At 37.3% G+C, this 17,500-nt stretch overlaps 3 protein-coding genes across 3 annotated transcripts in view; 2 read left to right on the top strand and 1 right to left on the bottom strand.

Moving 5' to 3' along the window:
• dnase1l4.1 (deoxyribonuclease 1 like 4, tandem duplicate 1) overlaps positions 1–7,159 on the bottom strand; it is a 16,253-nt gene extending 9,094 nt beyond the window's left edge. Inside the window, exon 1 of the mRNA XM_080026469.1 lies at positions 7,033–7,159. The gene's annotated coding sequence lies outside the window, so the exon portion shown is untranslated. The remainder of the gene's footprint in view (positions 1–7,032) is intronic.
• Positions 7,160–11,461: 4,302 nt separating this feature from the next.
• LOC307249571 (zinc-binding protein A33-like) lies at positions 11,462–14,289 on the top strand. Its single transcript, XM_080026366.1, has 2 exons — positions 11,462–11,584; positions 11,747–14,289. The coding sequence occupies exon 2, from the start codon at positions 11,755–11,757 to the stop codon at positions 13,159–13,161; it is 1,407 nt and encodes a 468-aa protein (XP_079882492.1). The 5' UTR covers positions 11,462–11,584; positions 11,747–11,754; the 3' UTR covers positions 13,162–14,289.
• Positions 14,290–14,641: 352 nt separating this feature from the next.
• The window catches only part of c1qa (complement component 1, q subcomponent, A chain), a 7,206-nt gene continuing 4,347 nt past the window's right edge, over positions 14,642–17,500 (top strand). The window contains exons 1-2 of the mRNA XM_080026367.1: positions 14,642–14,680; positions 16,365–16,535. Coding sequence (XP_079882493.1) covers positions 16,382–16,535 — 154 coding nt within the window. The 5' untranslated portion in view covers positions 14,642–14,680; positions 16,365–16,381. The remainder of the gene's footprint in view (positions 14,681–16,364; positions 16,536–17,500) is intronic.

Consider the following 17,500-nt stretch of genomic DNA (forward strand, 5'->3'; position numbering starts at 1 on the left):
TTGCATTGGCCTTTAACAAAAGTTGAGACTTTGACACTCCTCCCTTTTCTTTTCTCATGTATCTTATATGTTGTTTTGTATTGTGTCTTGTTCAGCACTTTGGTCAACTGTTGGTGTTTTTAAATGTGCTGTAGAAATACATTTTACTTTGGCTTTAACTGCCTTACACTTCACTGAGTAGCCGACAGCTGTGTGTGTGTGTGTGTGTGTGTGTGTGTGTACCAGCTCAGCCTCTGTGAATGTACATGACAGGACATTCCGTACATTTTCATAATGAGTTTGCATATTACATACTTGTTCCTGCATGTCTGTCTGTCTGTCTGTCTGTCTGTCTGTCTGTCTGTCTGTCTGTCATTTTTTCTTTTTTTTTTCTTTTAATAACCAGTTACTGCGGGTTTCCCCCACTCTCCAAAAGCATGCAGGGGGAGGCAAAAAAAATTGATTTAATGTTTTTTTTTTTTTTGAAGGCATGAATGTATGTTATTAAAGAGAGAGAGAGAGAGAGAGAGAGAGACAGAGAGACAGAGAGACAGAGATAGAGAGAAAGAGATAGAGAGAAAGAGACAGAGACAGAGACAGAGACAGAGAGGAAAGAGCCAGTTAGCACATCCCTCACATGACAGCGGTATCCAGGTCAACTACTTCGCAACCTTCTGATATGCAGTGTGTGTGTCTGTTTGTGTGTGTGTGTGTGTGTGTGTGTGTGTGTGTGTGTGTGTGTGTGTGTGTGTGTGTGTGTGTGTGTGTGTGTGTGTGTGTGTGTGTGTGTGTGTGTGTGTGTGTGGCTCAGAGAGGTCAAAGAAGTGAACTAACTTGATGAATGAATGACAGCCTGTGAAACAACACAACGACACACACACGCACACATGCACACAAGCACACACGCACACACACACACACACACAGCTTTTATTTGGGACAGTTTGGATTTAGGTCGGATGTCCATTTCTTGCACAATGTTTAATCACGTATCAAACAGAAATTGTGAATTAAATCAAGTGAGCTGCTAAGTTAGTTTACATTTATATTATACTATCTATGGTTTACATACTAAATAACATCGGTCTGTCTGTTTGCATATACTACTGTGCATTACAGTATCATGGAGAACATAAGAAAAATATGTCAAAGTCATATAATCGATAAATAGAAAATGAACAATAACCTCATCTGGACTATTTTGGTTGGGCTCATATTCCCACAGCCCTGTGTTCCTGAAATTGCAGTCAGTTTAAGAGCTCCATATGGTCTTTTAAACACAATTTGTCAAATAATTCTATCCTAAAACAAATACTGCAGAGGTTGTGTGCAGAGGGACAGCCCCCGTTCTGTGACTGTGTCCTAATCATGTGGCGATGAAAAGGAAAATTGTGACTCTGTAGTTCATGTTCACCTTAAACTTGAATCCTTTATCACCATGAACAATTACAAAAGCAGGATTAAGGACTATTTAACCGCAAACTGTACATGCCCGGTTACTGAACACTGACTTACTGCCAATGAGATTGATGCTTTGTGACTTTTTATTTTATTTTTATTTTTTATTGTGTTTTGTGTCTTGTTTTAAGTGTGAAATTTTGTTTTTTTAATGTGAATCTTTTATGTTTTTATGCTGCCTCCTTCTTGGCCAGGACTCTCTTGAAAAAGAGATTTTGAATCTCAATGAGTATATTCCTGGAAAAATAAAGGTTAATAAAAAAATAAAAAAATAAAATGTGATTTTCATCTGATACATATGTTTTACAACACCAGTAGAGTGTAGAGTAAAGTTTTATAGTCGTAAGGTCATAAAAATGTCTAAACGTTAATCCTTATTGTCCTGTTATCTCTGTGGGGCAAAATAACTCACTGATAATTACATGATGAAGGCGGAAAAATTGTCCCAACGATTTTGGATGCAAATACAATACAGTCACAAGTTGGTCATCACAATTAAACCTGCAGTGTGTAGAATTTTGGGTTTTATTTCCTAGCAGATTTTGTAGAAAGTAATTATAATTTCCATAATTACATTTAATTTAGTGCATAATAGCTGAAAACAATGTTTTGAATTATTATTTTTTCCCTTAGAAGGGGTCTCATATATGTCCATATTTCTGCATATTTTGGACCAAGGCCTAGTGTCGCCATCTTGAAAGTGTCATAGTTGGAATGTCATCAGGTGCATTGTTTAAAAATTTGAATTGTTCTTGTCCTTGAAGGCCACTGTAGCTTCTGTTATTATTCGAAAGGGTTGGGGTTACCCAGGGAGTTTTGCATTCTAGAACTTTGTAGAACTTTCTTGATGATGTCATATTACACACTGCACCTTTAACTGTAGGATGTTATAGGCCTATATAATTGAGATTTGAGGCTAAATTACTATCATGTATTATTTTTGAGATATTCTTTTCATGTTTGCTACATTGATGTTAATTTTTAAAAAATAAACGCTAAATTAAACATAATTTTGGAAGTGGCAGAAGAAGCTATACAGGGGTTTACACTGTAAGTCCATGGGGACTAACTCCTTACTCCATTCAAGACGTGTTGAAACAGGTTTGGTTATTTTGTCTTTACTTCGCCCACTCCCCCCTGTGTCTGTGTGTGTGTGTGTGTGTGTGTGTGTGTGTGTGTGTGTGTGTGTGTGTGTGTGTGTGTGTTTGTGTGTCTTAACGTCGCCCACCCTCAAAATCCCCTAATCCCCTCAGATCCCCTGTCAGTCTGCAGCCACTAATCAATCAACCTGTGTGGACCTGAACCCACCTGCATTACGACCACACACTGCACTGAACATGTGTGTGTGCGTGTGTGCGTGTGCGTGTGTGTGTGTGTGTGTGCGTGTGTGTGTGTGAAGTTTTCCCCCATAGAGCCCACCCACTTGTTTAACTGGAAAAGTGTGTCTGTATGTGGATAAAGAAAACAGGTGTTTAAGTAAAACTGGAACCAGTCTGTATTTGAACTATGGTTGCGTTCCGAATCGCATACTCTTTCTTTTTTATATTCTAATAAAACATTAGTTCAATATATTAAAGTAGCTACAAGGAACTTTGAGATTCTGTTGATTCTAGCTGCACCTTTGGCCTTTAACTGTTCTGATTCCTGCCTCTTTAATGGGACTATTTACTAGTTTTCTTTTAGCAATTTGAAGGTGACACTTCCAGCTCTAGAAAATGAAGCATGTTTTATCATTTATAATTTAGCAATAATAAAATGCAGACCTATATCCATGAAGTTTTTTTTTAAAGTTTATGTTTTGTTTTTCTTGCGCTCTTATCCGTCTGTTGCTGAAGGTTTTGGTTTCACAGGTCAGGTGACCGTGAAAGACGCAGTTTGTTTGTTTGTTTGTGTGTTTGTTTTGCGGAGGTTGTCAAACTGGTTTATATTTTATCTATTGTGCTGCAGGTAACAGGTAGATAGAGCAGCTGATAACGGCCTTACAAAGCAGTATCACCGCTTCCTTGGAACTAAGACATGATGACAATGATGTTCACTGTTTCCTTGGAACTAAATGATGTAATCTGACTCTAGGAGCAGTTGTCAGTGTGTTGTCCTGACACGTTTTTCCCTTTTAAGAAACTGTCTCTAGACTATTGTAACCGTTAGTATTCTGCTGGTGATATTATACATATGCTCATTCTATTGATCTGAATGTTTGTGTCTCTTTGTAAGCTTGTTGTGTATTTCTATTGTATATTGTGTATTTGTGATCTCGACGTCATTCCCTAAATTGATCTTTCGAGGTTAAATAAAGGAAAATGAATTAGTTTGTGTTAAATTGTTTTGATTGTATGTGTGTTTAATCTTGTATTGTACACAGGTCTCTCTTGATAAAGAAAAACAGATCTCTTCTCATTTTTGTGTGAAAGTTTGTCATGTTTTGCATGGTGTATTTCTATTGTATTCAAACTAGGAGACAGATATTCCTTGTATGTGATTTTCTTGTGCCTAAATAAAAAAAAGGGTAATTTTTTTTTACCCAAATAGAAAAATGAGAGAAAAAGAGATCTCGATTTCAAGGGATCTTCTTGTGTAAATAATGGATGATATATAAACATTCTCTCACGCTCTTCTCATGACAGTGCACTATACTTCCTCTTCCGCTCCAGACAGATGAGATGATAATGGTGAAGCTTCCTCATTTGAACCATAGACATATAATCTTTATATGTCTATGATTTGAACTTCCTCATTCACTGCTGGTGTAGCCTATTCTATACAGTACATTATGTATTTGTTGTTCATATTTTGTATTCAATATGTTTCTACAAAGTGGCCTTATATTAAAGTGCAATATTAATATTGATTATGTGTACATTTTATTCAACTTTTATCCAAAGCAACTTCCAATAAGTGCATTCAACCATGAAGGTACAAACTCAGAACAGCAAGAATCATGTAAGCACTATAGCTTCAAATAAACCAAACTACAAAGTGCCACACATACATGTAAGTGCTGCATATAGCTGTAACATGTAAGTGCTTAAGTAAGTGGAATAGAAGTTACGAGTAGCATAGAATTGGAAAAGTCAAGTACAGTACAAGTAACTTTAGGCAAACTGACCTGAACTTAAATCCATACTAACAAATACAGCTCTGGAACAAATTAAGAGACCACTCCAAATGTTCAGTGTCTCTCGTTTTACTATTTATAGGCATATGTTTGAGTAGAATGAACATTTTGGTTTTATAATATAAACTACTGACAAACATTTCTACCAAATTCCAATAAATGTTTTGTCATTAAAGAGCATTTTCAATAAGTAATACAGAGATGAAGATTGAAGAAAAATCCAGACTGGTCTCTTATTTTTTTCCGGAGCTGTATTTACAAAGTTATTTTTCAGCACTAAATCTCTTACATGAGTGAAAGTGGAAAACATAGATGAATTTCCTGCAATATAATTCTAGAATAAAATGTGGTCAGTTCTTAAAAGTTATTCAAAGTATTCATGATTGATTGAAATAATGTGTCAACCTGTAAGCAGTATTATGTGTTATTAGAATAATATAATGTTGTATGTGGTTGCAGATAAGACTGTACATGGATGTTGCTTTTTGTAAAATGTGCATGTAATGTAAATGTAAAGTGTTTTAGAACTTACAGTATACATTAGAAATGTATTCGACTGGTTGGAAGTTCTACAGTCAAATTTTAATATTGACTGTGAGATAAGCTCATAAAACATGGTGTTATATCTTGAACATGCAAACTCTTTATATGAACTCAAACAAACAGCCAAAGAAAGTGACTCTGTCTCAATTTATAGAGACGAATGACCCCAACCTATTCTTTCAACACATTTAAATATGAAAAAAGTGAAGAAAAATCCTTAATGCTCCTGCTTGATTTTCATTAATTAAATTTCATTTCATTTATTTGTTTACATCTCTCGACCATAGTACATGGTATGGAGCACAACATTCAAATAATAACAGAACAAAACAATGGTGCACGGCATGGACGAAAACAAAAACACAACTTAAACAGTGGTAGGACATTTTTTAGAAAGGCTCCTGTTTGTTTTACCAACAACTTTTGGGCTATCTGACCTCAAAATCAGTTTAAAGATAGATGGAAAATTAACATGATATTTCGGCAGGTACTTCTTTCTATAATACACTACATTTATATTCCTACACTCAAACAGGAGATCAAACTATGATCTCCGATTCTGTGGTGTTAATTATTGATGCAACAACCGATACAAAGTTCACTGTAACACATCAATAAAAAGAATCAGTTGTAATAGGAACTTTTACTTACAATGAGTAGTTGTACTTTTCACATGTCTAGTAGCCTATGTTTGACTGCTAATGTTAGCTCAATGTCTGCCTGTATTTTAACTATAGTTGTTTTTATGTGTTAAAAGTGATTTAGACAACAAACAGTCTCCAAAATTACTCACTACACCTTTAAAGTAAGGATAGTAAGGATAATTCCCACCAAAATCTCATCAAAACAGTGTCTGGAGCAAGCCAAGAAAGTCAGATCTGTACCTTAGATGACTCCACTATGTCATTCATACCGTTCTATACGCTTTCAAATAAAGGAATCCTGTTTTGTTTATGTCAATACATGTAAAGCCTCTGAGGTATGCAGCTAGGTGTGAGCAAAATAACAGTTTCAAATAGCATTGTTCTTATCTGTAGGTGTAGTTTTCTGTTGTTGTTTTTTTATGTTTTAAAATAGATTTGGACAACAAACATTCTCCAGAACCACTCACTACACCTTTAAAGTTTTGATTAGTTTAATCCACGAGCCAAACATCATAGACACTGACTGATTCAAACTAAACATGTATTATTTCTTGTGAAAAACTATAGAAAATAAGAGGGGGTAGGACCAGAAAAGTTTTTCTTAGCTTCTTCCTGTCCCTTTTGAACCTGAACTATATTATTTGAGTTATGTATGTGTTGCTTAGGATCATGAGGATCCCATTTGTTTTATTTGTTTATTTATTTTTATTTATTTTTTTCCTTTCTTACTGCTCATTCGTTTTATTTTGTTTGTATTATTTTTAACATGTTCAATAAAGACTTAAAAAGAAAAGTAAGGGCAGTAAGGATACTTCCCACCAAAATCTCAATATAAAGCTCCGGAAAAAATGAAGAGACCAGTCTGAATTTTTCTTAAATCTTCATCTCTACATGCATTGAAAATGCTCTTAATGACAAACAATGTATTGGAATTTGGTAGAAATGTTGTCAGTAGTTTATATTATAAAACCAAAAATGTTCATTCAACTCAAACATATGTCTAGAAACAGTAAAACGAGAGACACTGAACATTTGGAGTGGTCTCTTAATTTTTTTCCAGAGCTCTATGTAAGTAGTAAGTAAGTAAGTAAACTTTATTTATAGAGCGTCCTTCACAGACCAGGGTCACAAAGCGCTTCACAATGGGAAGCAACAACAGATTAAAAATGTACATACATGTAAAAGGCCAAGACAATACAGTGATAAACATAGCAGCCCCAAGAACAAATTAGGTAAAAGCCTCTCTCAGGTAGGTGTGAGCAAAATAACAGTTTAAAATAGTTTTAGTCTTACCTGTACGTGTTGTAGAGTCTCCTGCTACCAACAGCGACTGAGATCAGCTTTGTTCTTGTCAATAAAAGCAACAGAGGAGTCTAGAAAGGGAAGTGAAACCTTGTGGGCTTCACAATTTGTCTGGTGTGACTATTGGGAGCAAAACATGCTATAAGTTAGACCACAAGCAACGTGATTGGTCGAAAGCCAACCAATGAGATAAAGAGAGAGAGAGACACAAGCAAAACAAGTCCCACCCTCCTTAATGCTTTCCTGGTGTGTGTGTGTGTGTGTGTGTGTGTGTGTGTGTGTGTGTGTGTGTGTGTGTGTGTGTGTGTGTGTGTGTGTGTGTGTGTGTGTGTGTGTGTGTGTGTGTGTGAAAGGTATTTGTAGAAGGATCTTCACACAGCATTAGAGACATCATTCACTCAAGTGTCAGACAAAGGTATCTGAAAACAGTAAGCCATAAAAAAGGAGCTTTCAAAATGTGTGTGTGACTGTGTGTGTGTGTGTGTGTGTGTGTGTGTGTGTGTGTGTGTGTGTGTGTGTGTGCGTGTGCGCGTGCGTGTGCATGTGCGTGTGTGTAAAGATGTTGTCTGGCATTGGTTACTTGGCAGCCAGAGATGTGACAACATGATTTCACACAACGCAGTTATTCACAACACACCCACAGGAAATGGTTTGCCCCATAAACACACAAACACATTAGTCTAGATTGAGATTGAGGTTTTGCCTCGACTAGGACTAAAAGCTGCAGCCTAGTAAAACAGTTTCACTACATTATGTCAATGTCGTTTATTCAGTGTTAAGTAGTAAGTTAACGTCTTGGAAGATCACTTAAATTTTTTTATTTTTTGGCATTTTCAAGCTTTATTAGACAGTACAGAGTTGAAATGAGGAGACAGAGAGAGAAGGGGGGGGGGGATGACCTGCAGTAAAGGTCCACGGGTCGGATTTTGAACCCGTGACCACTGCAACGAAGGCCGGAGCCGATATGGTACGCGCTCTATCCACTACACCACCGGAGCACCCCAGAAGATCACATTTCTACCACAATCAATGTCCTAAAAGTTAAGATTTATTCTTATTAGAGTAAGTTATTTTTCTAAATGAATGTCTTATGTTTGTAATATTTGTGTTTTTTTAACTTGTAGTTGTATGTTTCTGAATGTTTAATGCAATGTTGTTTCATGTAGACCCACAGAAGACTAATTGTGAAGTCCAACAGTTGCTTTACGAGTTCTTACAGGGGGTGAGAAGAAGAAAAACTTCTAAAAATCGTCTACAAATAAAACCAAGTTGTCATGGTCTGTCTGTGTCTTGTCTTGTTTTGGTGGTGTCCCTGGTGGTGTGTTTCCTGTTTTATTTTGGTATGTCTGTCTTGTTTCTCCCCATGTCCTGCTGTGTGTGTGTGTGTGTGTGTGTGTGTGTGTGTGTGTGTGTGTGTGTGTGTGTGTGTGTGTGTGTGTGTGTGTGTGTGTGTGTGTGTGTGTGTGTGTGTGTGTGTGTGTGTGTGTGTCTGTGTGTGTGTGTGTGTGTGTCCTGTCAAGTTTCCCTCCTGTGTGATTACTGGTCCCGCCCTGATGTGTTTCACCTGTGTGTCGTTGTGTCTGGTGTGTATTTATACCCTTAGTCTTTCCTTTGTTCTTTGGCCTTGCATTGTGATTTGTCCTGTTGCGTGTTGGTGAGTCTCGTCTTCTGTGTTACCCGTGTTACCCGTGTTACCCGTGTTACCCGTGTTACCCGTGTTACCCGTGTTACCCGTGTTACCCGTGTTACCCGTGTTACCTGTCTTTTGCCTTTTGCCTTTTGCCTTTTGGCTTTTGGCCGTCCTGAGTTTTTGGTATTTTTGGTGAAGCAATAAATTACATTTTTCTTTTAAACGTTAAGCGTTTGGGTCCTACTTGCCTGCCTGCCTGCCTGCCTGCCTGCCTGCCTGCCTGCCCTTACCATAACACAAGTGGCTGATGAATAATATGCAGCTGAGCAGTTATATTATAAAACGATATTATATTCTTGAAATGTATTTATCAAAGCTGGGGTGGAGGATTTGGGGAGAAAATGGCAGTTGGGATAGAGATTTGAATCCAAATACCTCAACCGCTCCACTTGTTCTCTTTGGTCCCTCCCTGACAAGCTCTACACACCAACAACGTCGTGCCAAAGTGAATGGACAGTCCCAACAGCCAATCAGAACAAAGAATCGGAGCCTCGCACTGATTGGTCAAAGTGTACAGCTCATGTTAATTTTGACCAATCAGAAATCACATACCCCAGCTTTAATGCCTCATGTTTAAATCACTTACACAGTAAACCAATGGCTAGTTTAATAATGCGCAGTTGAGCAGTCATATCAGTGAGTGAGTTTCAGTGTGTTTACAATGACAAAGACGAGTGATTTAGTCAATGTTGAGGTGCTGATGGAAACTTAAGCCACTTAACAACAAAAGGCCTTTGATCAGCTAGAATAGGAAGGACGTAATAGGCAAAGTTTATTTCTATAGCACAATTCAGACACAAAGCCATTCAAAGTGCTTTACAGGGGCAAGATTAAAATACATCAAGTATAGAATACACAGAAAACATAATAGACTGATAGATTGACAATACAGACAGGTAGCGGACACAGAGGAGATATTCACTGATTTTGACGAAAAGGTTATTTTGAAAACAAAAACAAACAATCTCCAGAATCACAGACTCCACCTTTATTAAAAAAAATTCATTTTCCTTTATTTAACCTCGAAAGATCAATTGAGGGGTGACCCTCTTTTACAATGACGTCGAGTTTGTACAGATACACAATATACAATGAGAATACATAACAAGTTTACACACACACCCACACACACACACACACACAGACAACAACAATTTAAAACATTCAGATCAATTGAATGAAAGAGATAATAGCCTAATTAAAACAGTTACAAGTGTAGAGGGGCTGATTCAAAATAATAATTTTAAATTGGTTAACAGTTATGAGTGTATTTATTGTAATTGTATGTTGTAGGCTGTTCCAGGAGTCAGGGGCACTATGGCTAAAAGTAACATATAAAGTAAAATGTATTTCTATAGCACATTTAAAAACACCATCAGTTGACCAAAGTGCTGTACAAGACACAATACAAAACAACATATAAGATACATGAGGGAAATAAAGGGAGGAGTGTCAAAGTCTCAACTTTTGTTAATGGCCAATGCAAAAAAAAGTGAGTCTTCAGCAACGTATACATATGTAACATATGTCTGTACACACGTCATATTACCTATTCTTTCACCATGTGTGTATAATTTCACCATGTTTGTTAGGATCAGTCCTACTTTGTCCGTACAATGTTATTTGTACAACGCGCCCCAGTGTTCTGTTTCAACAAGAATATCAAAATGTTTTCATGGTGGTTCCCAGCAACTCAAGTTAGGTGTGACTGAGAGAATTTGATGGAAAAGATTGTGGGTCATTCATTGATTGTTATCGTGTTGTGACATATCTGCGCTCCTGGCACCTTTTACTATGATTATAAACAAGTTCCCACACAAATAGAAATGCTGACTAACATCCATTTAAATCAATTAAAGTTCAGATGAGGTTCTTTTTGCTAGAGGCCTTTTGAAACAACAATAAATAATATAGCTTCAAATAAACCAAACTACAAAGTGCCACATGGAGATGTAACAAGTGCTTTTTTTTTTTTTTTTTTTTTTTGTCAAAGTGCAGTCTGAGGAGATGTTGTTTTTAGGCAGTTTTCAAGTCTCCACAGAAGTAGTAATGCTAACATCCATTTAAATTAATTAAAGTTGAGATGAGGTTATTTTTGCTAGTGGCCTTTTGATGAAGAGGGATTTTACTAAACTGTTGTGTCTGTTGGATTTTAAAGGATCATTTTGATTCAACATAGATTTTGCCTATAAGTTTTTTTAAATAAAACTTTACTCTGCTGTCAACAACAACACAATTCTTTGTGTAGTTCAATAAAAGTTATTTACATGTATATATTTGTGCAAACTAACCTATGTATTCAAGTTATACATGCTCATGGATGTATCTAATTGTACTACTGGGTCTTCCATCAGCCTATAATGGCACAAATGCAATTTATAATGTCTAATCTTGATGAATTTTCTTAGTTTTTTTTCTATCTAACTAACTATTTTATGCCCCTTTAAAGCACATTGAATGGCCTTGTGTCTGAATTGTGCTTTATAAATAAACTTGCCTTGCCTTGAAATATCAAAGAGAATATAACAATTTAAATAGATTGTGTTTTACTGTGCTGTTGTTGACTAATATAAACCCTACTGTGCTTTCAATAGGGAACTCGTGCCTAATTTCATTCAAGCATTTGAACCAGATTAACAGTCTAAACTCCACCCCCGCGCCTCCCTCCCCTCCCCTCCCAAGTCAAACAAACCAGGAAGAAGAGTCCTGTTACCTCATCAGGTAGGGACACGCACAGATACACACAGTCGCACACAGACATCGACAAAAGGAATCTCATTCAGACCCGACCCACAACTTCCCATGAGGGCAGGAAATACTGGTGGGCACTGCACCTTTAAACGGACTGTCAAAGTAAGCTAGAACCTCTCAGTAACTTAAATTCACTTAAATGAAAGGGAAGGGAACATTCTAGAGTATGTAAGACGAGCCACGATTACCTGCCTGACTGACTGACTGGCTGACTGACTGATTTCCTTGTATAACATTCTGTCCAACCTGTTCTGTTTTACTCAGGGACCCACATGTCTTTCCGATCGGAGGAGGATCTGTCTTGTCCTATCTGCCAAGAGATCTTCAAAGACCCCGTTGTGTTGTCTTGCAGCCACAGCTTCTGCAAACTCTGTCTGCAGACATGGTGGCAGGACAAGCCCGTACAGGAATGTCCGGTTTGTAAGAGGCGGTTGTCAAGGAGCGACCCGCCCTGTAACCTAGCACTAAAGAACCTGTGTGAGACTTTCCTATTGGAGAGAGATCAGATTGCTTGCGCCGGGTCCGAAGCTCTCTGCCTTCTCCACTGTGAGAAACTCAAACTCTTCTGTCTGGACCATCAGCGGCCGGTGTGTCTGGTTTGCAGGGATTCAAAAACACACAATAACCATAAGTTCAGACCCATACATGAATTTGTGCAGGATCGCAAAAAAGAGCTGCAGACGTTTCTGATGCCGGTGAAGGAGAAACTGGAGGTGTTTGAACATTTTAAAGGGAATTGTGACATAACAGCAGCACACATCACGGTCCAGGCCCAACGCACAGAGAGGCAGATTAAGGAGCAGTTTAAGAAGCTTCACCAGTTTCTAGAGGAGGAAGAGGAGGCCAGGATCTCTGCTCTGAGGGAGGAAGAGGAGCAGAAGAGTCAGATGATGAAGGACAAGATGGAGGCTGTTATAAAAGAGATAGCAGCTCTTTCAGACACAGTCAGAGCCACAGAGGAGCAGCTGAGAGCTGAAGACGTCTCATTCCTGCAGAACTACAAGGCTGCAGTGGAAAGAGTCCAGCAGCGCCCCCTGCTGGATGATCCACAGCTGGTCTCTGGAGCTCTGATAGACGAGGCCAAACACCTGGGCAACCTGGCCTTCAACATCTGGACCAAGATGAAGGAGGAGGTCTCCTACACTCCTGTGATCCTGGATCCAAACTCCGCCAACAGACATTTCATCGTGTCTGAAGATCTGACCAGCGTGAGATGTTGTGGAGCGATACAGGAGCTTCCAGAGAACCCGGAGAGGATTGACTATCACCGCTCCGTGTGGGGGAGAGAGGGCTTTACATCCGGGACTTACAGCTGGGACGTCGAGGTTGGAGACAATTCCGCCTGGTTTGTTGGAGTGTCTGCGGAATCTGTCCAGAACAAGGGACGCGTAAAATCTGGGTTCTGGCAAATTGAGTTCTACAATGGCAGATACAGCGCTCGCTTGCTAGGACTTCCAACGACTGTTCTACGAGTGAAGAAGAAACTGCAGAAGATCAGGGTGCATATGGAATGGAACAGGGGCAAACTGTTGTTCTTTGATCCTGATACGAACGCACACATACACACCTTCACACACTATTTTACGGACAAGCTGTTTCCATGCATGGGCACTTTGAGTGATATCCCGCTTAAGGTGCTACAAGGCAAGATCTCTGTAACAAGAGATTTGATCAGTTAGATGGTTATGAGGATAATCAAGTTGATTCAATGTTTGTTTCAGACATTTATTTTTTGCATTTTCAAGCTTTATTTGATGGTATGGAGAGAAACAGAGTTGAAATGGGGAGACAAAGAGAGAGAGAGAGAGAAAGAGAGAGAGAGAGGGGGGATGATATGTAGTAAAGGTCAACGGGTCGGATTTGAACCTGCGACCACTGTGACAAGGACTCAGTCCACATAGTATGCACTACGCCACCGGAGCACTCCATGTTTATGAAATATTTATTTTTTAATTAAAAATTAACAAATATGAGTTACATGGGTAATACAATCACACACTAAATATGAGCATCATAAAAATGTGAAGATTTTAAACTTAACGTGTATTAAAAGCCAGTGCAAATGTATCTGACACCATTCTCAAAATCATCTCCAACTGTCTCTTTAAAAGTAGCATAAATGTAGCATTTTCAATTTCAGATCCATAATCTGTGAGGACAAACCTGGACAAACCTCTGGACACATTTCAAATAAACTTCTCTGAAAAAATATCACTGAAAGCTGTGAACATTTCCTCCCCATGCAATGAGAACTCTGGTGTACAATATTCATTCCATGTTGTTAGATCTCAGATTAAAAAATATCACAGTGTTTGATTGATGGATTCATTTTATTTCAAACATCAAAAATACAAAACAAAATTAAAAGCATGAAAAAACAATACTAAAAAATTATGTTTAAATTATTTATTTCACAAAAAAGAAAAAACAGAACACATTGCATATATTAAATTGATATGCCTGAAAAGGAGTATAGGAAGAAGTGTAAACGTTTGGCTTTTCAGTTTACTCATCTTGTATTAGGTCTCTCTTTATGTTCCTGCAAACCTCCACCTGTGCCATCCACTACACAAGCCAAAATACTTGAAATACATATTGACTTCACCACAAAATCTCACCCATTTTATTTTACTGTAAGTGAAGCCATTCTAGGTCACTGTCTAAATGTTTCAATTGTTTTTTTTTCAAGCATTTGCACTGTATACTGTGTTTGTGTTTGTGTTTTAGCTTTGCATTCGTTTGACTCGACATCATCTCGAGTATAAATAAAGGTTAAATCAAAATGAAATGAAAATCTGATTTGTCTGCATCACAATAATCAGTTATTTAAATAAAACTGTGAGAGATTTTTGCACATTGTTTGCACTGCAGTTGTGCTGTAATTTAAGCATCTGTCAATAAAAACTATTCTTTAAAGTCGGTTACTCAGCAGCAAACACTTTATATTACATCAATCGATAGAGGATATTTCTAGATTGTAAATATTTACACATTGTATAGTATCTCTGCTGCTACTGCTTCATATGGCCACATGATGGCAGAACAAAATCAGACTTTTCACAGGTTTCATTTCCTTGCTGATGTTGCACTTTAATAAGTCTGTCTTCAGTCTCATGTGAAGCCTTGATCTGCCTTCACTCAAAGAGGAAGTTTCATTGCTGCTCCAAATCTCCGCTGGTCAGACACACAACTCAGCCGGTAAGTTTTTCTAATTCAAGTTCTTTATTTTTTTTAAAAGGGACAGTTAAGTGTGGGCCTACATACATTAATTAACATTTTTAAGTAAAAACAAAAATTGATTTGTGCTTGGGATTGTGTAATAATACCTATGATAATACTTAGTGTAAAGCTGGTAAAATATGGAATTATTTTACTGCCATAATTCAAACCTGATAAAAAATAATTCCATTCTAAAACAGCAGTTAAAATGAAATCCATCTGCAGAAATGTTCAAATGCAAGTTGTGTGTCGTAGAAATGGACTGAATATAATTTTAAATACTTATGGAGTAATAATTCCTTTAACAACGATCACTGAGCCGAAGAGTGTGTGTGTTTTAGATTTAGTTGGATTAGATTTGAGTTTTTTTTGGACTTTTTTGACTCAATTCTGTTATCTATCTATCTATCTATCTATCTATCTATCTATCTATCTATCTATCTATCTATCTATCTATCTATCTATCTATCTATCTATCTATCCATCTATCCATCTATCCATCTATCTATCTATCTATCTATCTATCTATCTATCTATCTCTCTATCTCAACTTTACTGCAGAGTTGTTTGAACAATTTCAGAGAACATTTAGTTGCATTTAACTAAAACTTATGCAAAGTTTGAGTTATGTTTTTCAGTTTACTTTACACATTACAACAGAACTGCAAACTGCTATTTCATTACTAGTTCTTGGAATCATCCTTGAATTTAACATTTACATGTAAAAGGAATTTATACATTTGATGTGTTATATGTTTATTATATTATGTTAAACTCAAAAGTCCCCAGTCAAAGTATTGTATCTAATATATACAACTTAACTGTTTAAATAAATTTTCCAGTTAAATTTGCTTCCTAATATGATATAAAATAATATGAAAACCCTGCATGAGGTTCAGAACCTTTTCCACACTGTCAGAAATAAAATTATAATATTTCAATATACTGAGTCTCCAAATACTTGAGAAAAATACCAAATATTTGAACGTAAAAGCCATTAGTTTGTCTTGTGCAGTTTCTGCTATTTATATATTTTACAAATTCAAAGTCAAATTTATTTCTATAGCACATTTAAAGGTGCAGTGTGTAATATGACATCATCAAGAAAGTTCTACAAAGTTCTAGAATGCAACGCTCCCTGGGTAACCCCAACCCTTTCGAATAATAACAGAAGCTACAGTGGCCTTCAAGGACAAGAACAATTCTAAATTTTAAACAATGCACCTGATGACATTCCAACTATGACACTTTCAAGATGGCGGCACTAGGCCTTGGTCCAAAATATGCAGAAATATGGACAGATATGAGACCCTTTGTAAGGGAAAAAATAATAATTTAAAAAAAAATGTTCAGCTATTATGCACTAAATTAAATATACTTATGGATATTATAATTACTTTCTACAAAATCTGCTAGGAAATAAAACCCAAAATTCTACACACTGCAGCTTTAAAAACACCATCAGTCGACCAAAGTGCTGTAAAAGAGACAATACAAAACAACATATAAGACATGAAAATAAAGATTAAAAATACATAGGAGTGTCAAAAGCGCAACTTGTGTTAGAGGCCAATGCGAAAAAGTGAGTCTTCAGCAACGTTTTCAACTGGTTTAAGTGTTTTGATTTCCACAATAAACTTCTCATAATCTCACTGACCCTTAGATCCAGTGTTTTGGACCATGGGAGGTTACTATTGGCTGTTGGTCGTGGTGGGCGTGGCCTTGTTTATGACCGCGGACCAATCAGAAGCGAGCTGTGACGGTGTCGCCGGGCAGAACGGAGAGCCGGGGAGGGACGGATGGCCCGGGCCCAAGGGAGAGAAGGGACAACCAGGTAACAGTTTAATATTACGTCTGTGTTTCTGTTCTTAGAAAATACATAAATAAAGTATATATATATATTAGTTAGCTAGTTATTTAGTAAGTTGGTTAAAGGGGCTACGAGGAACTTTAAAATATTCTCTTAAACAATCACATTTCTCCTCTGATGATCGTAATTTACATTAAAGGTGAAGTAAGTGGTTTATTTATGTTAATATAAGTGTTAAATCGCTATTTATTCATACAGTGATCACTTACATAATGTGCGCGTTTCATAAAGCCGATCTATCAGTCAGCTGCCTGCTCTGCATGTAATCAGCAAAACTTATTGGAGGATCCCGAAATTTTTATCCAATCACAAGAGAGAACGCTACAGACCGACACCCGTCTCACTCATGGTCTCACTGCCGGTGCACGCCAGAGCAACAGATGGGTGAATGTTTATGCGCCTACAACGGCGGAGCAGGTAAAAATCCTTCCCAATGTCTGTTTTGATGGTTCTTATCATGTTTTTATCACACTTATGGATCTGAGATGATGCTAGATAACTCGCTGCTTGAAGACCGCAGTGCATTAATGTGGTGACGTAGGGACGAGCGAGGGGACTGCTAACTGCAGTAACTGACATGAAGTTAGCTAAAAGAACCATTCCGCTCACAGCACCTTTAAACAGCAAACCAGACCATCAGTGCAAAGAATGCTATTTTTATGGTTTTTCTAAAGCCCTTTGTCATGGGTACGCTCACCCAGGAACTACAGCTAGCGTAAGTAGTAAAAACACTACTGCTTTTGTCCAAAGGGGGAGCAAGAATGAACAAAAACTGAAAGTTCCTCGGAGCACCTTTATAATCACGAAAAAGACAATACAAAAAAATGGAAAAAATAAAAACGAATTCTTCGGAATGTTTTTATTCTTATTTATGTGTGTGTTGTCTGTTTTTTTGAATTGTATGTCTTTTAAATGGACCTTGAGTCTAA

This window comes from Ammodytes marinus, assembly GCF_949987685.1.
Source record: "Ammodytes marinus genome assembly, chromosome: 4".
NCBI classification, from domain to species: Eukaryota; Metazoa; Chordata; class Actinopteri; order Uranoscopiformes; family Ammodytidae; genus Ammodytes; species Ammodytes marinus.

Coding starts and splice junctions, on each gene's coding strand:
- LOC307249571 (XM_080026366.1), top strand. CDS start 11,755: ATGTCTTTCCGATCGGAGGAGGATCTGTCTTGTCCTATCTGCCAAGAG.